The 23432-nt window shown below is 40.2% G+C and overlaps 1 protein-coding gene and 1 long non-coding RNA gene across 3 annotated transcripts in view; one reads left to right on the top strand and one right to left on the bottom strand.

Annotated features, from left to right (window-relative positions):
- Positions 1-10701: 10701 nt before the first annotated feature.
- The window catches only part of efl1 (elongation factor like GTPase 1), a 150273-nt gene continuing 137542 nt past the window's right edge, over positions 10702-23432 (bottom strand). For both annotated transcript variants that reach the window (XM_034226973.1, XM_034226974.1), the window contains exon 23: positions 10702-11344. In XM_034226973.1, the coding sequence (XP_034082864.1) occupies positions 11156-11344 (189 nt within the window). In that variant the 3' untranslated portion in view covers positions 10702-11155. The remainder of the gene's footprint in view (positions 11345-23432) is intronic.
- On the top strand, positions 12909-14891 carry LOC117553155. Its single transcript, XR_004570085.1, has 4 exons — positions 12909-13197; positions 14511-14555; positions 14655-14702; positions 14843-14891. It is a non-coding gene; the product is annotated as an uncharacterized LOC117553155 (long non-coding RNA).

The raw sequence follows: 23432 nt of genomic DNA, 5'->3' as shown, positions 1-23432 counted from the left end.
ATTTTCTATGACCTAGTTTCATGCCGTGAAGCAGCCTCCAGTGAGCAGGTCCAAGAGTGTCAAATGGCACTGAGTCAGTGAGACAATGGACGTCTGCAAGCATGGACACATGCTTGACCACACGTCTTATAGTGTGATAGTACTTGTTTATTTGACTAGATCCAGTTAAAGGTGTCTTTGGTAGTGGACCACCAAGACACGTATGGTGGAAGCTGTGATTCACATGAATAAACCATCAAGACGTACCTGTGACTCCATACTCTTCACTAAAGGTATTTGGGCGCTTTGGAACGTGAGTCAGAGCTCGAATTGGCTAGTGGACTATAGTGGCCTTAGAACTCAAACATTTGATAAACTATCATTACACTAACTTTAATGTATTTATAAGGGGCTCCACCAAAACGTTTTATTTATTGGGATGCAGTGACAAAGATAATTGTGGCGTGAAAATAAATGAATAACATGAAGATTAAATGAACATTTGGGTTATTATAAAACTAATGGTAACACTTTATGTTGATAGTCCATAGTTAACACTCTACAAGTCATCAGTTGACATTCAACAACACTGTTTCAACAGACAAGTAACATGCATTTAACTAACTGCCAGTAGAATATAAGGTACATCTCAAGTGTTGATCTATAGATTTTACAAAAAGTGTCTGTTGACTGTCAACATGTTTTTTGCAACAGCTTATTAACCGATATTCAACCTTACTATCTGTAGATTGTGAGTTCTTGTGAAAAACCTTTTGTTCTCAAGTGAATGCATTAGGCTTCTGTGTTTATCTTATATATTAGTCAAATAAAACAGGAACAGGTGTTTCTAACTCAAACATTACATACATAATGAATACATCAAGTTTGTGATCAGTTGTGCCAAACATTTAGCTTTTGTCTGTTGCATATAATTAGTGGATGAATGTGTTCTGTTGATAAGTTATAGACTTTCTACTGTTCTCAACTGTGTTTCACTTTAATTGGATAGTCCTAACACATGCCTACAAACGCTTAGTGGAGAATGCCTACTAAAAGTATACTGATCGTCAACTCTAGTTTAGTTGACGATCAACAGATAGTCAACTAAACTCTAAAGTTGCTCATCTGTTGCTCATCAACTAATGCTTAATGTAATCTTTAGTTGACATCTTGACTCAACAGATTATCAACAGATAGTCGACATGACCCTGTTGACTTTCAACTGACAGATTGATTTTGAGTAGTTGATTGTCAATTTTGAAGATGTTGACACAATCTACAGATAGTAAGGTTGAATATTGGTTGATACGCTGTTGACATGCTACTAAATGTCAACTGATGACTTATAGAGTGTTAAATATGGACTATCAAAATAAAGTGTTACCAAACTAATTATTTATTCAAATCCAGGGCGTTCCCCTTCTTTACTCTTTTTTCCTCTCTTCCTTCAGGTTTGGATGAATTCGTCCCTCTGGCTCAGAATGGCACCGTCACTTTGCCACCTGGATCATTGCAATTGGACAAAGAGAAGGACGCGCTGTAAAATGTTATGTTTGTGTGAATCTGACCCGACTGGCTGCTGAAAATGATAGACCATTCATCAGCGGACATTGTGGCACTTTCAAGGGCTTCACATTAGACTGATACATTGATTTTGAAGAAGAGAGGAGGATAGGAGGATAGACAAGATCAGCTCAATATCCACAAAATAACTCACACACCATCTCATTCCCGAATGGATGTAAAACTGAACACACTAAGTTTCTGAAACACATGCCTCTCTAGTTTTTGTTAAAGTGTAACAGTGTCAAATCTCAGAGCTGACGTTAAATTGACCGGACTTCTTTCTGCGGATTGATATGACTGCATATGGTCCTTTGATCATAGCATCCTCCTCCTTAGCAACGTCCTGCTAACAGAAGATAGCAGACCTAAGAATTTTCAAAATGACAAATCAGAATTAAACCTAGGCCGTTTAGGCAAGGCAAGTTTATTTATATAGCACTTTTCTGTACGCGACAATTCAAAGTGCTTTACAAAACTAATTAAAAGACTTTAGGAATACATACAGTAAAACACATATAATGGCATTTTCCAACAGGCATTACAAAGCAAAGATCATACAATAATAAAAATAAACACCACAGGTATACAATACATATTTAAAAGGCATAATGTAGTTCGAATATGAGCATCTCAATTAAAAGCAGCGGCAAAGAGATATGTTTTCAGTCTGGATTTAAAAATAGTAAGTGTTTGCCAGTTGAGGTGGTTCGGGCACCTAGTTAGGATGCCACCTGGGCGCCTCCCTAGGGAGGTGTTCCAGGCACGTCCAGCTGGGAAGAGACCAAGGGGTAGACCTAGGACCAGGTGGAGGGATTATATCTCTTCGCTGGCCTGGGAGCGCCTTGGGATCCCCCAGTCAGAGCTGGTTGATGTCGCCAGGGAAAAGAAAGTTTGGGGCTCTCTGCTGGAACTGCTACCCCCGCGACCCGACCACGGATAAGCGGGAGAAGATGGATGGATGGATGGAAGTGTTTCTGCGGACGTGCATGATTTGGGTTTGTTCCAGAGTGTCGGGCATAACAGCTAAATGCTGCCTCTCCATGTTTTGTTGTTGCTCTCGGAGCCGATAGCAGACCCGTCCCAGAAGACCTGAGGCACCTTGATGGCTCGTAATTATGCAGGAGTTCAACAATATACTTTGGTCCTAAACCATGTAATGATTTAAAAACTAGCAATAGTACTTTAAAATCTATTATTTGGCCGACTGGAAGCCAGTGTAGAGACTTCAGAACCGGACTGATGTGATCCACTCTGTTAGTGTTAGTGAGGACACGTGCAGCAGCGTTCTGGATCAGCTGCAGTTTTCTAATAGATTTTTTAGTCAGACCTGTGAAGACACCATTGCAGTAGTCGAGTCTACTGAAGATAAAAGCATGGACAAGCTTTTCTAAGTCCTGTTGTGACATTAGTCTTTTAATCCTCGATATATTCTTCAGGTGATAATAAGCAGACCTAATGACTGTTGAACTTCAGGTCTGAGTCCATCACTACACAACAATGTTTAACAATATTCTTTAGAGATGAATGTCTGAAAAACATTTAATACATTTGACTTTTGGTTGTGGTTGCTGATTCCAGACTGGAGATTTTAGTAAGTCATATCTGCAGTGTCATTGGTGATCAGGGCTGGAAGACCTGCATGCTGGTTAGCAAACAGTATAAAGCAGTATTTTTGAATGACAGCACAGTCAGATGTGCAGAGAGGAGACAGAGCTGAACACATCTCAGTTATTACTTTGGAAACCAGCTTCTAAACGTGCACACTTTCATTGTGGTACACAGCATGACATCTAATAAAACGGGACACACCACAACAGTGCAATCTAAAAACAAACAATGTGTCAACCTGAACTGTAAACAGCTTTCCAACAAACCATGCTCCATTTGCTCTGAATGTAGTGTGGCTGCTGAGGCAGGACAAATGTAGAGTTGGTTTGAGGATTTTAATTAAAGGAGACCTATCATGCTATATGTGAATAATATATATATATATATATATAATATATATATATGGTATATTTATACGTTTAAAAAAAACAGATCATGCATTTTAGCCATACCTAATTTTGCCCTATTTTGCTCTCCTCCATCTTGTCTTTGCATGCGCTGCAGCTGACCACGCCCCCCTGCAAAGGAGGGGGCCGAGTTACGAGCGTCATGTTACCATGCTGTTACCATGCCACGGCAACCTCTCATTCCCCTGATTGGTGGAGAGTTGGCCATATTGGCGGAGCTCCTCGTCACTGACGTCAGACTATTTTCAAATCTGGATCAGTCTGTATCAGATCCGTTGCAGCCCCGTTTTTAGAGATTTGGGTATGGAGGAAAAGAGAGAGGGTTGTGTTTTCTGACACTTGGTGAGTTCCCTGACACACCGGGGACACATATTCATGTATAAAAGATGTACAAAAGTGCATTTTGCATGATAGGTCCCCTTTAAGTTTAATTACTGCTCTCTTTCTTTATCATTTACACCAAAGAAAAGGGTGTTGCACAGGCACCCATTGGCGTAGATAGGTGCAACAAACAAAAACAGGGCTTCCACCCAGCTGTTTTTCTATTGTACGTCCTTTAATCATGTTTTATTAACGTAACAAAGTTGTTTTCTTTTGTAACACTTCTTATCTTGGGCTATGCTATCTGACTAGAATGATTCTGGTTCTACTAGAGTGGATAGACAGGTAAGTAATTAGACCAGAGACCAGGTGGTTTGAATAGAACAGCCGGCAATTTACAGACGAAATAGACAAAATATTAAACATAGACAATGAATATTTTCTGCAGTATAATCAGAGGTAAGTATTTCACCTTTCCCTTGTTTTCTGATTTCTGTGACTTAGTAAATGGTATCCATACAGGATGAACAAAATAAAATAGCCTATTTTATTTTAGACCGGTCTACTAAGTATTATTTATAGATTTTTCCTATTTTAATCTCTTCAATATCCTGAGTTAACTCTTTTTCTTTTCCCTTTTCACAGGTAAAATATATCTAATTCAATGAAAAAAACACAATTGTACCATCAATGAAATCATATGAGAAATGAAAACCTAGAGTACAATATATAGTGTCTCTTTAAATCCAGGTACAACTTATATCCAGTTCCAACCTTATAATTTCTTCAATACTCCTACCACTCTGGCAGTGAGTTCAGCTATTGTCTCTTGATAAACCAGCAAGTCCTCTCACTGGCGCGAAGATCAAAGCAGTCCGTGGGTCTGGCTCGCCATCTTGTACCAGAGCGTGTGTGTGTGTGTTGTCCTCTCACTCGCGATCAACTTTCTTATCCAGTCCAAAAAACCTGACCAGAACACCGTTGGTTAATGTTCTATACCGTCTACTGGGTTTCCCGACCGTGTGGATGGTATTTTTTTATCTTTTTTAAATCAACTTTGAATCACTTTTAATATAATTTACTCCACTTGTCTCATCTGCGTCTTGCTCCGTTTTCTCTTTTCTCCGGCTACGCTGCGCGTGCCTGGTTGTGAGCAGAGATCCCTTAAGCTTAAAGGAACAGTAGCCTACCTTGTAATTTGTCATACTACTTTTATTTATTACATTTTTAAAGGGATTGGTCAATGTTATCATTGACCAATTTTAAACGTGTATCCTTTAATTAAATCACTTTTGAATGACTTTATGCTTACTATGTTTTAATGTGGGTTACATTTTGTTTAAATTCACAACATTAAAGGTGGGGTAGGTAATTTTGGAGAAACCAGCTGGAGTGCGCTAGAATTTGAAAATACACAGCCGGAAAAAATCTTCCACTTCCTTACAGAGCCCCTCCTCCAACACACACGAACGTGCACATGACCAATGAGGGCACGAGATAAGTTTGTGCCCAGATGGAAGGCTGACAGGCAGGTAGGCCATCCAGTTACTTTAGCCGGGCCGGCTCAGATGATTGGTCGTGCTTTTTACAGTATTACGGCTTCCAGAAATGATATTTGTTTATGGATTTATTGTCAAAGCACTTCAGATATTCATTGCTATCGGGATGTTAAGAGCATTCCATGGAATATAACAAGTGTATCTCGAGCCGGTTTCTCAAACTTACCTACCCCACCTTTAACTATGTGTTAACATCTGCGACCCATAATCAGGAAACAAATGCACGTTCCCATGTTGTATGGTAATTAAATGTTGTACAGACCTCCCATGGACTGACACATTACATATCATTTTTAGCAGTAACTTAATTGCCAAGGTACAGAAACAGATGCGTTTTCAGTTTGCGACGGAATATATGCAGAGTTTGTGCTGTCCTGAGGTCAATGGGGATCCACCATTTAGGAGCCAGGATAGCAAACAGGAGTGTTCTTGAAGGGTTCCTGGGTCCCACTCGCAGTGATGGAGTAGCAAGCTGATTGGCTGACGCTGAGCGTACTGCACGTGCTGGAGTATAAGGTTTAACCAAGGCCTGGATGTAGGAAGGAGCTGTTCCTTTCACGGCTCGATAGGCCAGCACCAGTGTCTTGAAGCGGATTCTTGCATCCACTGGCAGCCAGTGGAGGGAGCGAAGGAGGGGTGCAGTGAGGGAGAACTGGGGGAGGTGAAGACCAGTCTGGCTGCAGCATTCTGAATCAGCTGTAGCGGTCGGATGGCGTTTGCAGGTAGACCAGCCAGGAGGGAGTTGCAGTAGTCCAGGAAACCCAAGAAGCAGCGACACGAACATCCCGAACAGGCAACGCACTAGTTTTTGTTTACGGCAGGGCCAGCCCTGACCAATTTGCTGCCCTAGGCAAGATTTAACCAACAACTCCAATCTCGTCTCATTGATTGGACTCCAGGTTGGCTGACTCCTGACTCCAATTAGCTCTTGAAGAAGTCTTTAGCCTAGGGGTTCACATACTTTTTCCACCCTGCACTGTGAATGTTTACATGGTGTGTTCAATAAAAACATGAAAACATATCATTGTTTGTGTGGTATTAGTTTAAGCAGACTGTGTTTGTCTATTGTTGTGACTTAGATGAAGATCAGAACACATTTTATGACCAACTTATGCAGAAATCCAGGTAATTCCAAAGGGTTCACATACTTTTTCTTGCAACTGTAAGTAGGGGGTGGACCTAACCTCCTCTTGGGGGGGCCTGGGAGCATGCTCCCCAGGGAAGATTTTTTTTATTTTATATTGAAGTTAAAAGCATCAATCTGGTGCACTTTGAGAGCAACATTAAGAGATCTATGGATACATCTCTCAACACCCATATGAAACAGAACTGTAAGCAGATTTACATTTTCTTTATGGATATTTTACAAATCACTCCCCTTTTAAACTTTTTTTTACTGTCATATAGTATTTTATACTATAAGAGAATAGATGAAAATCTATTATCTCCTTTTTGTATAACTATAATGATCATATAAAGGTGTGCCTTTACCTCACTGAGCTGAGGTTATCAGAGCCTCTCAGTCTTTCAGGAGAGAGCTCTCTAAAGCTCTCCCCCCCCACGGCCGCTTACACAGTACATTCCAATGTTAGTAAAAGCTGTATACGTTTTTTGGGAGTTTGATTTATTTTAAATTAACACAAATACAAAATTAAAACCTATAATTGCACACTAAAACCATTATTTAAAAAAAGAACTATTTCACATAAACCTCTGGTTTTTCTGGGGCTGGGGCGGTTCAACTTGATTTTGGGGGGGGGGGGGGGGTGCGCCATAGTTTATGGACGCTGTACGCAATATAGGCGTAGTTCTGTTAGTATAAGTTAATAGGATGTACTTTGTTGATCCAAAATCGGGAAATAATATTTTTTTAATTTCTACCTTTTTTTTTTTTTTTTTTCGGCACCCCCCATTGATTGATGGCCCCTTACGGCCCGTCTACACTACAGGCGTCAAAAAATGCTTTCAACGCTTCGCCCATTCATTTGAATGGGGTGACGTAGGATATTTTCAAACTTCGCCGAACTGCATTGTGGGTAGCATGGCAAGGCGTTGCAAGCATCGCGAGCGTCTATCGGCGTCAAAATTGTTCAACTTTTGAGGCTCGACGCTTGCTCGAAGCTGGCGTCAGCCAATCAAATCCCGTTTTTGCAATTCCCGCCAGTACAAGCGCTAGCCAATCAAACCGCGTGCAAGCTGGGAGAGCCAGACCGCAGTTCATTTCCTCATATTCCAAACGAGAAATTACGGTTCCGACTAGAACTATTTACCGGGATACAAACCGGAGGAACCAGGCATGGAGGGAGGAGGCAGAGACAGTGGGTGAAACTGGTAGGTTTTCGCCTGTTTGGGGATTTTATATCCAGTTTACTTCGTTTTAACATTGCTATTGCTTTGTATGTCGGGGGCGGGAGATTCATGTGATTGGTTGTTGGTCGCGTTGCTCGCAAAATATCGCCAAGCTTCAGACACGCCCAGCTTCAAGATTTTTTGATGCCTGTAGTGTAGACGGGCCGTTACGGCCCGTCCACACAGCAGCTTTAGACGATTCTTCCACCGCTTCCAACGCTTCTCTGCCCATTGACTTTGAATGGAGATGACGTCACTTTTCCTCGCTTGTCGCCGAACTGCATTGTGGGGGAGCGAAGCGAAGATTTCCAGGATTTCCAGGATGTTCAGGATTCAAAAGTTGATCAATGTTCAACTTTTGAAGCTGAGCTGGAAGCGTCAGCCAATCAAACCCGTTCATGTAAATCTGACAGTAGAAGCTCTAGCCAATCAAACCGCGTGTAAGCTGGGAGAGCCAGACCGCAGTTCATTTCCTCATATTCCAAACGAGAAATTACGGTAGCAAATCACCCGGTTCTTTCCGACCAGACTATTTACCGGGATACAAACCGGAGGAACCAGGCATGGAGGGAGGTGGCAGAGACAGTGGGTGAAACTGGTAGGTTTTCGCCTGTTTGGGGAGTTTATATATATATATATATTGCCCGCATAAAATCCCCATTTTTTTTTGCCTTGTATGTCGGGGGCGGGAGATTCATGTGATTGGTTGTTGGTCGTGTTGCTCGCAAAAAATCCCCAAGCTGTCAGACACGCCCAGCTCCAAGATTTTCAAGATTTGTTCAAAGCTGCTGTGTGGACGGGCCGTTAGCATTCGCCTATACTGCCTATGCCAAGGGCCGGCCCTGGTTAACGGTCAAAAGGAATTATAGAAAGGATTTCTTTGATGTTTTAGAGCAAACTACACTAAACTTTAGTATCATGGTACACGGAAGGGCTTTCATGGCCTAATTAATGTTATAAGTATAGTCTTAAAATTCGCAAAATGTAATTTTTTTTTAGGCAAGGACATCGAACAAACTGCCGAAACAGTGAATATTATTTATTTATGTCTGGACAAGTTCTTTAGCAAAGCAGCTCAGCTGTTTTATGAGATTTTGTTGATGTGTGCAGGTTGTCAAGTTGATGAAAACACACACAACATAAAATACATATTGTAAAAGTAATTGTATGAATAGTTCCTATAGTTTAATATGATTTAAAACTATATTGATATAAGTCTTTAAAAGTGATAAAATATTCTTCATTCAAATTTCTGTTGAGGAAATGCAGCTGACCTCTGCATGGCCTCAGGACACAGACACCATGGAGATGGCCTTACTCATCTGCATTATTTTGAAAATACATTACGGTGCGTTCACTGTTTGTTACGTGTGAGATTTGAATGATGCTGTGTTGCAATAAATATGGAGGTTTGGCTGGCGTCCAACAGGGCCCAGTTTTGGAACTGTCACCTTTTTGTTCTTAATAACTGAATAATGTAACCTCCACCTTGATAGCAGTTAATAAGAGGGACTGTTTGATGTTGTTGCTTCTTCAAACAAGAACGATACATCTTTCTACAAGTATTAACATGGGAAGGAGCAGGGCAAAATAATGAAGGGAGTGGGTTGATGAGAGGGAGTTGTGAAATAAAAAATGGATTCATAAAAAATTGGAGGTGTGAGAGGAGCCGACAACAGATTCCTCATTATTCAGACGAGCTCTGAGAAACATCATTCATTATTTCTGTTTGCAGTGCAACCCCTTCAGGAAAACCTCCCCACATTTAGATGCATCAGTCAGATTGACTTTGTTATTCTGTAACGTGTGAACAGCCTTCCATCACAGATTATTAAACACATTTCCCAATTGGATTCACAAAAACACTTCCCAATTCTTACCACATTTGTATTTTTTTTGGGGGGGGGTACATTTATTTAGGTCTCTTGAATAAAGCAAAACTACCAGATTTCACTGGGAAAAAGAGCTTTTCAATTATGCATGACTGTAACGGAGTCTGTGATGCGAGACGAGCCTCTCGTTGCATTGGTTGAGTCTCTCAGGAGGAGCTGGCCTTTAGCAGGCAGTGGAGCTCCGGCTGCCAGTCTGCAGCACGGTGAGGGTGGGGGCGTCTGCAGCTTCTTCAGAACGTGACACGTGAACAATCAGACAGGTGCTGTTTGTGTGCATTAGTGCAGACATTGAGACCTAAAGAAGTGAAGAGAAAAACACTGACCTCCCCGGACTGTTCAGCACATTATGTTGCTAGGGTATCAGTTCAAAATACATTTATTTGGGTATTTATACAGGTCCATTTAAAATGCCAAGATTCAAATCTCGAAAATAAAAGAGTCTTTCATTAGGGGGACTCTCTACCTTTAAGGTTTACCACTTTGAGGGGGACGATGGTCATAAACTCAGAATATCTATACCGCTAAGCTAAAGGCGGCTAATGTTCGTTAGAAGTCTCTATTATTCACTTGTTAGCAACCGCGGTTTTTGAGACGCATAGAATCTTCATAAATTCACAAGTCGAGTATTTACTGACGTATTTTGTGTCGTAGAACAAAAACTCTCCAGCTTGTGTTAACCACAGACCTGATTTCAGGCTTCTAACAACAGACACATTCGAAAAACAATTGACTTTAACACAAGGGAACCGAGAGTGATAACATGCTTTTATCACTTATCTTCTGGATTATAGGACTCATTCCTGCATCACTCTATCCACACACATCCATACAGAGGCAGAGGCTGCACCTGCTCAATGCAACTGCCATCAACACACACTCACACACTGATGAATGCAGCAACTGGGAATCGAACCCCCAACCTTCACAGCCGTTAGTTAAAGTTGACTTTTCCCACTGATTGAAGCCATGCCAAAGAACAGTACATCTGTAAAGCAATGCCAAATAATGTTTAACACCAAATTCCATCTTATAAGTTTATTTACTTTAACAATCCAATGGGGCAATTTGATGGCCAGTATTCACTGTCCATGCTATCTTTGTCCGTGTGATACATTAGCCTTTAAAACATATGAAAACAATCTGATTCGTCAAGAAAAGCAGACTTTAATTCTCAATATGTATCATTCACTCCAATCAACCGAGACCATAAATATGTGTATTTTAAATGTGTTCTGTTGCACAAGAAAATATGCAAGGAGTCATCAATGACTGTGGAATGAACAGCAGGTCTGAAATAAGTATCTTTGTTGTATCGGACCACAAAAGTAATACATGTCATTAATGGAAGAGCTGCTCCTAGAGGAGGAGGAGGAGGAGGAGGAGGAGGAGGAGGAGGAGGAGGAGGAGGAGGAGGAGGAGGAGGAGGAGGAGGAGGAGGAGGAGGAGGAGGAGGATGATCTGCTCCTGTTCTGCTCTACTTGTTCTTGCCCAGAGTTCTCTGCTTCTCTGCGTGCTCCACGGTCTTCTCCTCCACGTAGAGACCCTTGCGGCGGCGCACAGCGTTGGTGTACTTCAGGGCCTGGTTAGCAGAGTCTGCTTTCTCCCCGAAGTGCAGGTACTCTTCTTCTGTGGTGGGAACCCAGTACGGATCGCTGCTGATCACCTGCGGCACAGACGAAGCAGAGTATAAGGCAAAATCCCAAAGTGTGTCATTTTACATCTTACTCCTGTTTGGTTCATTGACTTCATTCTCCTTACCAGGGGTGATGTGCAAAGCTACACGTTCTATTTCGAATAGGCTTCGCCCTCTAAGGCTATCGCTATTGGGTAATCCCCTGCGCACCCGCGCTGCACTGAAACACTTGTAGTCCAAGCCCACCTGCGAGGTGGGCTCCACCCTCGGGCTCACTTCCGGTATAAATAGGAAGGAGGCCCGACAATCTGCTCTCTCTTTTCTTCAGCACCCCGGTGCGGAAGCACTGTAGAGACACTAAAGAGTAAAGGCTCTTTTAAAAGCCACCTCGAAAAAGATCCTTAAACATGAGTACACAGGGTTGTGTTAGAGTTTGCTCCTCATGCCAGACGAATCCTGCCTGGGGTCGGAGCACGCGCACGCAGCTCTCGCCCAGCAGGTGTCATGTGCTCATTGTCATTGTGCCCGTCGCCCTCTGGCCGACAGACAGCGAAGAGCGGACGCTCTCGCTACTGCGGCCGAGGAGGATGATTGGCCAGTCCAGGAGTCCTACTCCATGGACCAAGCCCTTGAGTTCTCCTACCCCGCCTCCATCCACGGATCACCGTGTGGTTTCCCCATCCCGTTTCTCCCCCGGACGGAGGAGACAGAGATGGAGCCCGGTGCTGGCGTGGCCCGGCTGCGGGACCCACGGTCCCTCTTTCCGCCATCACGGCTCTGCCGTTGATAGGCGGGATCCTGCAGGAACTGCCGGAGATCATCGAAAAGGCAGCGGCCTGGAGATGTCTCCTCGTTCCCCCGGCTCAGGAGAGCTCTCTTGCCGGTGGCAGGAGTGTTTCTCCCGGGTACAGATCGTCAGGAGTGACCCGGTCTGGCCGCGCTTCCCGGCGATCCGGAAGTGCCAGGAAGGAGCGGCGGCGGCCCCTAGGAGCCTGAAGGCTCCGGTGTCCTCATACGTCCCCTCACTAAGGGGTTAACGGATGTTGGTTTTCCGACCACGCCTCCCCTGGAGCCGAACCTGAAGGCATTGTTCGAGGTGAAGCAAGCCAGCACGGTCGCCGCACGGCGTCCCTTGCTTTCCTCCCCCGGGGACCAGTTTGTCGTCCGCCAGACTGATCAGATGCATCATGTGCCTTCCAGGCGTCTGCAGCGGCAAACAACATCGCTCTGCTGTCTCACTCCATAGTGAGACTATTAGAGCAGCCCTCCATGCCCTTGGGGCGCAGACTACATCTTGCTTCGCCCTTAACCCAATAGCGATAGCCTTAGAGGGCGAAGCCTATACGAAATAGAACTGAAGTTACCGACTGTAACTCCAGCTTCTATGAGTATTGGCGAAGCCCTCTAAGTGCTGGGCCCCACTGGCTCCACGAATAGCAGAAGAGAAGTTATTTTGTATGGGAGCAGATTGTCGGGCCCCCTTCCTATTTATACCGGAAGGGAGCCCGAGGGTGGACTACAAGTGTTTCAGTGCTGCACGGGTGCACAGGGGGATTACCCAATAGCGATAGCCTTAGAGGGCTACACTCAAAAAAACGATTCAAGCCCTTCTTAGACTTGACACATTAATAATTGTTTCACTTTACTTAAATATTTTTATTTAAGAAATAAACCTAAGTATAGTTCATTAGTGTAACACAAATTACATTAATCAATTCACTTATTAAATGTATTTAAGACAGAGCAACTCAAAATGAATTGTTTTCATTTGGGACCGCCCCTTTGCACATCACCTTTGCGCATGCACAAAATCCGTTCTGTCATTTGCCGCCTTTTGTCTAACACTGACGGTGTGAAACTGACGGTGGAAAGTCTATTATTTGGTAAGTATTTGTTTTTTCTAGTAGTTTAGAATGTTCCCTGTTTCCAAGTAGGCCTAATGCCTTTTCATTATATCGACAAGAATATTTGAAACCACCGTGTTATATTTTGCTCCGTTTTTAGTTGGGTCTAAACAGCAAGCTAGCTAGCTTGCTAGATATGGTTAGCATTGAATACTGGATAGTAGAGATCATTAGATTATATTAAATTAGATGTCACGTTATTGTCATTGAACACAGTACACCGAAATTCAGTTTAAATTCAACCAAAAAATGCAAAGAGTAATTAAAGTGCACGAGGTAAAGCAGCAAGCTAGCTAGCTGGATAACTGGTTTGTTAGCTAGCTTGCTAGATACGGTTAGCATTGAATACTGGATAATGGAGATCATTAGATTATATTACATTCGATTTAACGTTATTGTCATTGAACACAGTACACCGAAATTCAGTTTAAATTCAACCAAAAAATGCAAAGAGTAATTAAAGTGCACGAGGTAAAGCAGCAAGCTAGCTAGCTGGATAACTGGTTTGTTAGCTAGCTTGCTAGATACGGTTAGCATTGAATACTGGATAATGGAGATCATTAGATTATATTACATTCGATTTAACGTTATTGTCATTGAACACAGTACACCGAAATTCAGTTTAAATTCAACCAAAAAATGCAAAGAGTAATTCAAGTGCACGAGGTAAAGCAGCAAGCTAGCTAGCTGGATAACTGGTTTGTTAGCTAGCTTGCTAGATACGGTTAGCATTGAATACTGGATAATGGAGATCATTAGATTATATTACATTCGATTTAACGTTATTGTCATTGAACACAGTACACCGAAATTCAGTTTAAATTCAACCAAAAAATGCAAAGAGTAATTCAAGTGAATGAGGTAACAGTATGAGGCAGAGCCTGCATGCAGCCCAGTAAGCGCCGCCATTTTCTATCATAAAGCTCAGCAGGTCTGTCCATCTCTCTCCTGGCCTTAGTGCAGGCAGAGGAGGACAGGCGGAGCCACTCGTTTCTGTAGGAGTTCAGTTGAGTTTAGTTTTTTACTGCCAAATATTTAATATAAATAATGAGATAATATATATATGTGAATCTTGTATGGGTTACCTCACTCACAAGCAGGCACCCAGAGTTGTGCAGAAACGTAGGCCTGCTTTATAAAACATGTCTACTAGACTCTTAATTTTAAAGTGTGATCTGTTATCATTTTTTTTTTGGGTTGTGCAATCTTAGGCAATTATGTGTTGTCTGTGAAAATTCAAATATATAAGCATTTTAATCACACCTCTAATATATTTATGTTGTCTTTTGCAGTTTGATCAGCATTAACAAGCATCTTGGGGCAACCTCTTATTTATGGTAAGTACACGGCTACTTTCACAATACTTGCACAAGCTGATCTGTGACATTGTCAGTTGTTCAGTGTCAATTGCTAATTCTATTTATTCTCTTTTTCAGGTTATGCATGTGGCAGTGCAAACACTGCAGTTTGGAACTAGCTAGCAGGTATTTGTTGTTAAAACATTTCCGGCAGACACATGCACATTTAAGGGGCAGTTAAACTGTAAAAACATTTTTATGTTCATCTTTGATATAATCCTAATGTGTTTCTTTCTTGTTATTCTTTCACCTTGTTTCCGCTCTAGATTAAAAGGTGTTCCATAACGGCAGGTCGGGCGCTTCTGCGCATCATCTTTGCCGACTAGTCTGACTCTAGAAAACTGACCCTGGATTCGGGAATCCCAGCAACAGTTGAAGAACTGCACACATTTGTCAAGACATCTCTTCAATTGAAAGAGGACTTCCGTCTGCAATACATGGATGTTGACTTTAACGAGTTCATGAATCTTACATCAGTGTCTGAAATTCAGGATAAAAGCACACTGAAAGTAATTTACTCTCCTATATTGTCAAATATTGAGCCCTCCATCACTTAGTACACAGTTGACTCATTTGATAAGACCTCAATTACTGGAAGCTCAGAGTCTCTAATCCCTGCATCATCAATAGCCTCATGCTGCAGTGATGATATGGTGTATACGTCAACCCCGCATCCATCCCCTGAAGCTCAGGCCTCACAATTGTTATCCTGGCCCACAGTTTTTGTGGTTCCTAAGCTCACCTACGAGGCTGAATTTGAGCTTCATCTACAGAATGCAGAGTTTGAGACAACTGGTACATACTTCCAGCCTGGCCTAAAGCTGAAAGGAGTCATTCTTGATGGCCTAGCCCAAGAAATGATCAAATTCACAAAATATCCAAAAGACTATCAGTGTGAAGAGGTAGCTGCAGCGTTGACGAGGGCCCACCCTTGTTTTGGGGCAGCTAGGATCCAAGATAGGATTTGGGGGGTGGAAACAGTCTCTTAAGTACAAATGCAAAAACTATCGTACAAAGCTTGGCCGTCTTGGACATCCTGAAATCCTTGTGAACTCCTTAAAGCACAAGAAAACAGGCCAAGGCAAAGCTGCAGCAAACATAAAAAAAACAAGAAAAGCTGAAATAAACTACATTCCTCTGCACCCAAAAGGCGAAACCACAGAAAGCTTGGAGAACGAGAGAATTGCCTTATTGTCAGAACTGAAAAAGCGTGACAATGAAATGGTGATAAAAGCAAAAATGGAAAAAACCTTCTCTCACAGACGCCTTGAGATTGTGGAGCAAAGGCCTTTGATAGGGGACTTCAAATGCAGATGGCCTGCTCTGTTTCAGCAGAGTGAAGTAAGTAAATATTTGTATTTGTTGACAGTCTTTTATTATTATCCTTTGTGATTCATGTCTACATCCTTGCATGGTTGTGATTCTAATAAACAAGTAACAATTGGTTGTATTGTGCTTGTTAATAATATTTTTAAGGTGAATGCGGAGTTTTTGAGGATCACAACATCACCACTTCAATCAAAGTTCATGTGGCAGCTGGACCACTTCTCAGACAAGCTCTTGAAGATCTTCAAGATCAAAGGAGGACTAAAGGGCCACAAAATCAAGGAAGCCCTTGCAATATCAGATTTGGTTAGTATAAATGCAGAGAACCTCGTTTTTCACTGTATTGTTTTTGTCCATGCTCATATGAACACATTTAAGAAATTGTCTGCTTTTATAGTGTTTTTAAGGCAATAGCTTATTGTGGAAATGTAGGGGTAAGGAGTCCTGCTTAGGGAAACACACGACAGATACAGCCCTCTACTTTGTAGACCTGCTCTGTTGCACATGCATTGTGCTTAATTGTCTTTGATTTATCGCCCCTGCTTTAGTTTGAAAACATCCACATCAAGAGGGGGTGCATCCTGCGAAGCATCGCGATCTACCTCAACGAGGATCCAGACTCTTTTTTTAAGGAGTATCAGGTATGTTTATCACAATATGTTTTCAATGTAGTGGTTAACAGTGTTACCCACAATTATAACCACCATTACTTACATTTATAATAAGAAAATTCTATGGCACACAACCCTATCCCTGCTTACATCTAAATATCTTATCACATATCATAAATACATGCAGAAATAAATAAATGTATACATTAATATAGGAATGAATATATGTAAGAATGAATAAATACAGAAATAAAAAAATAATAATAAATAGATACAGAAGTAATTTCATCGGGCAAGTGTTAAAATAAATATAGAAAAAAGTGAATTAATACATTTATACAGATATAAATACATCTATAAATTAACATAGGAATACAATTGATAAATACAAATGTGAATTAAAACATGAATACATCTGGAAATAAATACAAATAATAAATGAATGCTGAAATAAATATTTACATTTATATATAAATACATCTATAAATGAATAAATAAATATGGACATGAATACATATGTAAGAACTTATAAATAATTGAATAAATACATAAATAAAATAATAAATAAATGCTGAAATACAGAAATATATTAATCAATAGATTCATGTTTAAAAAGGTATGTGAATGCAGCAATTACTAAATTGTTAAAGGAATAATTACATAATCACATAAATCAAGGAAATAAATTATTAAATAATAAATAATCAAATACATATCAAAATAAGTAGGTAAATGCATAATTAACTACAGGAATAACAACAAATTACATGATTAAGTAGGGATGTAAACAAATAACTTAATACCTGAATTAATAAATAAGATAAAGTTGATAATCAAACAGAACATACAGGAATATATCTTTATAATTTATTTATGTAAACATTTTCTTACAAGCTTAATTTAGTTCTGTGTTGGAGGTCCTAACCTTCTCTGGTATCACTCAGGACATTTTTGTCCAAATTGGTAATTTTTCACATCAGATTTGGCTATAATGATTTTGTGTTTTTTCTAGATACTTTTTGGAATTTCAATTTTTCTAATCGGTCTCGAATACACTGTGTACAAATTACCCTAATTGTCCATTTAAAAAATGTTCCCACACTTCCCAAAAAGTGTGGGGGAAAAATATTTAAATATAATATTGTTATCATATCATTTTATCATTCAAGTTTTTGAAAGTGGACATTTTTATCCTGAGTGGCCAGATTGGGTAGTACATTTGAGTGATACCAGAGGGTTAGTCTAAAACTGTTTTGATCAATGAGGAGAGCCACATAAGTAAATCTGCTTCTATAAAATGTAGTAATTCAGGTTTTAGTTAACACATATGTTGTATGTTTGTGTCTTTGTTCAGGCCACTGCCTCTGAAGATGCCAAGAGGGACATGGCAAACACAGTCATGGGCATATACACACTTCAAAGAGATGTGGATGGGCAGCAAGAGGACGTGGGAATTGTCATCGAAGGCAATATAGTCATGGACAACTTGGGCAGCGTGATTGTGGGGTTTGTCATGCTATTGGGACTTATTTATGCCCTGGATTTGAGCTTTCCGGACAACCTCAAACACACCTGCGAGTTCATGCAGAAGGTAGTGATGAATCTGGATGGGCACAAGCTGAATGGTAAAATCGAAAGTCTGAAGATCAAGTTGTTCGATTGAAATGTGAAAAAGAAGTGACTCATGAGTTCATTGTTGTCATTTTATTCACGAGTTTCCTAATCAGAGCAGATTGAGCCGTTATATCAATCATTTGTGCTTTTTTGTATTTGTTTGTTTCAACACACTGTAACACTATTTCCATATGTTGGTGTTTGCAGTGCACTCTTTATGTTATGTGTTATTGTCCTGTTAGAAGAGCAGTGCATACCCCTGTTATATTGTATTCATTGTATTTGGCAAAGGGAGATTTGTAAGTTAATTATAGGAGTTCCATTTCTCTGCCATTTTAAAAATGGTATTATCTTTCAGAAATGTTTTTCATCTTTCAGTGTGAATTCATTCATTTTAAAACACTATTGAATGGAGGATTGTTTTGAATAATGTGAATTTAAAAATAAAAAAAACTAAACCATGTTTTCTATCATGTGTAACACATTTTTATTAAATTATATTTAACCTCATTATTTCATTTTCAATTAATTAAATAGGATTTAGGTGGACTAGCATTATCTAAATTCATAAAGGTAATGTTATCATTTTACTTAAACTCTATTTGAAAAATTTGAGTTGGACTAACTCATTTACATTATACTGCATGGATGCCATTAGTTTGAGTTTGTGCCACATATATTTATTGGATGGAAAACCTGCCAACAATAAAATTGAGTTAATCCAATGAGTTATTTCTTTGAGTGTACGCCTATACTCATAGAAGCTGGAGTTACAGTAGGTAACTTCAGTTTTAATGTTTATCACAAAAATATCTATTTGGATCAAAGCAAAAGTGCTTTTACAGGGAGTTCTGAGACTCTGTCTCTCTTTGACTCTTGTGCATATGTCTTTAAAGAGGACATATTCTGCTCATTTTCTGGTTCAAACTGGGAGAAACTCCCTCTGGAGGGAACATAGACGGCCGATTTGTCTCAATATGATTTATATGTGAACAGATCAATAATCCATGTGCAATCTGCAAACACTCCAACAATAGCCACAAATAAAAACATCTGTAAATACAAAAATGTAATTACAAATAAACAAAAGCATTTGTGAATATCTTTCTAACATTTACAACCTTCAATCAGGTATTTGTTAATTCAGTTGTATTTGTGGATAGAAAAAGCATTTTTGGATCTCAAATCTTGGATTTTACACATCACAGTTTTGCAACAAACTTCCACTGATCCGAACCAAAAAACTTTACTTGTGTCAGAAAAAACTGTGTTTTATACATGGTAACACACTGTACCAGGGCCGGCCCTTGGCATAGGCAGTATAGGCGAATGCTAAGGGCGCATCAATCAATGGGGGGCGCCAACAATTTTAAAAAAAAGAAAAGAAAAAAAAGTTGGAAATTAAAAAAAATTATATATTTTTTATTTCATAACAACACAATTTCCCGATTTTGGATCAACAAAGTACATCTTATTACCTTATACTAACAGCACTACGCCTATATTGCGTACAGCGTCCATAAACTATGGCACCCCCCCCCCAAAATCAAGTTGAACCGCCCAAGCCCCAGTAAAAACCAGAGGTTTATGTGAAATAATTCTTTTTTTAAATAATGGTTTTAGTGTGCAATTATAGGTTTTAATTTTGTATTTGTGTTAATTTAAAATAAATCAAACTCCCAAAAAACGTATACAGCTTTTATTAACATTGGAATGTACTGTGTAAGCGGCCGCAGGGGGGAGAGCTTTAGAGAGCTCTCTCCTGAAAGACTGAGCGGCTCTGATAACCTCAGCTCAGTGAGGTAAAGGCACACCTTTATATGATCATTATAGTTATAAGAAATAAGAGAATAGATTTTCATCTATATGACAGTAAAAAAAAGTTGTTATTAATAAACAAGAATACAGTTTGAAAGGGGAGTGATTTGTAAGCTGAAAAGCTGCCGTTGCAGGAAAGACGGCCGGCAAAAATCACCGTCTGTGTGAACGTGAACATTAATAGAATATCACCTCCCATCTTCAGAGCAATCTGACTATTATAACATTAGCGTTAAGAAAGCTTACTTAAATATCTGCCACAACATAAGTAACCGGATCAGAGTAACATTAAGTACAGTCCGCGGCATATCACTTCATAATCAGGGTTCTTACACCTTTTCCAAAGTCAAATTCAAGCACTTTTCAAGCATTTTCAAGGTGCATTTTCAAGCTTTTCAAGCATCTTACAGCTGTTGTAAATTACATATTTATATACACATACTCAAATGATTATTTCCCTACCTCACATTAAATCAGATGTTCTTTATGCTATAAACAACCAAATGTGTGTTTCGTGATAGCCTTCTACACGAGGATGAACAATTAAAGAAAAGAAAACTAAGTTTAATATTTCAAAATGAGTGATCTGTACGTAGACTGGGCCTCCCATATAACCTGGCTGAGCCAATATAAAACAATCAGCCAAATAACTTTTCAATACATTATTGATTACTATTTTTGAGGTACTTTTAGGTTGGCAGTGAACATAAGTCAGAGGTACATGGTGTACTTCTCCTCCACTACATGTATTTAATACCTTTAGTTACTTCACAGATGTGGATGAATGATGTGAAATATAATCAAGTGTTAAATCAGACTTTAGTTCCACCTGGAGTAAATCCACAAGCTACCCTGCAGTATACAAAGTCATTCAAACTAGCTGCACCTTTACCAGCTTTGAGAACACTTTCATGATCAATCATTATAAAACATATCATATATATTATTCTGAAATGGACCAGTCTGCACAACGACTACTTTAACTGTCGCTACTTTCACTATATTTTGATGACAATACTTTTCTACTTTCACTTGAGGAACATTTTGAATGCAGGACTTTTACTGTAACAGAGTATTCCTACACTCTGGTACTTTTACTCAAGTACAAGATCTGAGTACTTCTACTTTTACTACAAGACCTGAGTACTTCTACTTTTACTAAGTACAAGATCTGAGTACTTCTACTTTTACTCAAGTACAAGATCTGAGTACTTCTACTTTTACTCAAGTACAAGATCTGAGTACTTATAATTTCACTACAAGATCTGAGTACTTGTACTTTTACTCAAGTACAATATCTGAGTACTTCTCCACCTCTGGTAGCGTATTAGTCTGAATTGTAGCCACAAAATCAGGCAGAGCTGCATAAAAATAGACTCACAATGGTAACAAGTGGAAAATAATATTTACAAATGTGTACAATGATTTGTAGGTAATGCTGACTACTCAAGACACCTGACTTATACATCTTCAAAGGAAGACTGTGTTCATTCTACAATTACATGGGATTAAAGCAAAATGTAGTTTTACTTGTATAATACTTCAATTTTATATAAAAGACAGTTTGTTTTCATCTGTTTTCAAATAAACAAAGTCTTGGCTTTCAGAATATTAAACTTGTTTCGGCAAATTCAGATGATAAATACAACTTTGAAGCTTCGGCATAATTACAAGCAGAGAACGGACTAATGTAACATCACAGCAAGTATAACAACAGCCGGTGTTTCTTGTGAGTGTTTCCCTGTAACACAAACACACACACACACACACACACACACACACACACACACACACACACACACACACACACACACACACACACACCACACACACACACACACACCACACACACACACACACACCACACACACACACACACACACACACACACACACACACACACACACACACACACACACACACACACACCACACACACACACACACACACACACACACACACACACACACACACACACACACACACACACACACACACACACACACACACCACACACACACACACACAGGTCAATGTGACTGATTTAGATAGAGCAAGTCACATTTGGTTTAGGCACGAAACATACTACCAGTAGAAATACATTGCTTTGAAAATCGCTCTGTGTCGAATCAATAGATTATATTTCGTGACTATAACACGAAATGCCGTGAGTGCTTCATCCTCTGAACACCACAGGATGGCGACTGTAACGCACATAACATAGGTACGCTCCTCTGAAATGATTGTCCCCTGCAATTATTATTATCCCTCATGGAGTTCGCTATTCAGCTCGCTAACGTTAGCTTAAACAAACGTAACATGCAACGTTAGCCTAATCTAAAATGCTCTACTCCAGCGTACCTTTCATGTGGCTCGTCAGCGCAGACTCTCCCATCGTTATTTGTTGCAAACTTTGCAGGAGGCTACTCGTGGGCTTGACCCTCGTCTTAGCCATGGCTTGTATTTGTCTTCTGCTAGCCAACGCTCGTTGAAACTGCAACCTCCTCCTGGCACACAGTCATCTATCACTCTCATCAGAATGCCCAGGTCACACGTAACACAAACACTTGCAGGTCGCGCGCATAGCGCGGGAAGGCCGCAGCGGAGCTGTTTTATGTAGAAGCGAAGCAATTCTTTTCTTTTAATCTAAAAAGCGAACTATTCAGTCAGACAGCAATTTATTGTAGAAGTAAAGCATTTACATTTTCAAGCACTTTCTCAATTTCAAGCACCATTCCCAAAATTCAAGCACTTTCCCAACCTTGAAAACACCACGTCAAATTTCAAGCATTTTCAAGGATTTCAAGCACCCGTACGAACCCTGCATAATGTATCATAATGTATCATATATCTCCTGATCTGAGTCAGCTGAGCCGTATCTGGCCGTGCAACACTCACAGTGTCACATACTGGATGCAGAAGTATTATTTTAAGCAACACATTAAGTTGACGAAACATTCGAGTCAAATGTAATGAAAGTCAGATCGTGTTTTAGACGGGGCAGTGATATCATAAACCTGTTAAAGTTTAACTTCTTCATATTTGTCTAATATATTGTTGACTTTTCATTCAGGAAGTATGAAGCTGCGCTGCCAGTACGCTCCATGTTTGTGATTGGTCAATTGTTGCTAGCCCCGCCCCTTTCATGTGAACACGCACTCAGCCGGACAGAGAAACCCTGGCTTGAGTTACCGAGTTGAGAACCAGTGTCGTAGGACCGCTTAGCGAGAGCGTGTTTGTTTTGGATTAGGTAAGCCGGGTAACTCGAACATATCCAGGTTCTGTTGAACTGGGTTCGTAGTACAGGCCTCTGGTAGACAGTACAAGGCTGCATCGTGTATGGTCATCGTGCTAAAATGTGACACACACACAAAGACGTACAGTTACACCTGGCTGCTCTGCTTACATTTGGACAGATGGCAGAGAGTGAGGTCCAACAACAGGCGGATTACAGGAGACAACATGCACACAACACACACACACACAC

This window comes from Gymnodraco acuticeps, unplaced genomic scaffold (assembly GCF_902827175.1).
Source record: "Gymnodraco acuticeps unplaced genomic scaffold, fGymAcu1.1, whole genome shotgun sequence".
NCBI lineage: Eukaryota > Metazoa > Chordata > Actinopteri > Perciformes > Bathydraconidae > Gymnodraco > Gymnodraco acuticeps.
The sequence above is the reverse complement of the archived record's forward strand: the minus strand, read 5'-3'. Positions and strand labels throughout refer to the sequence as shown.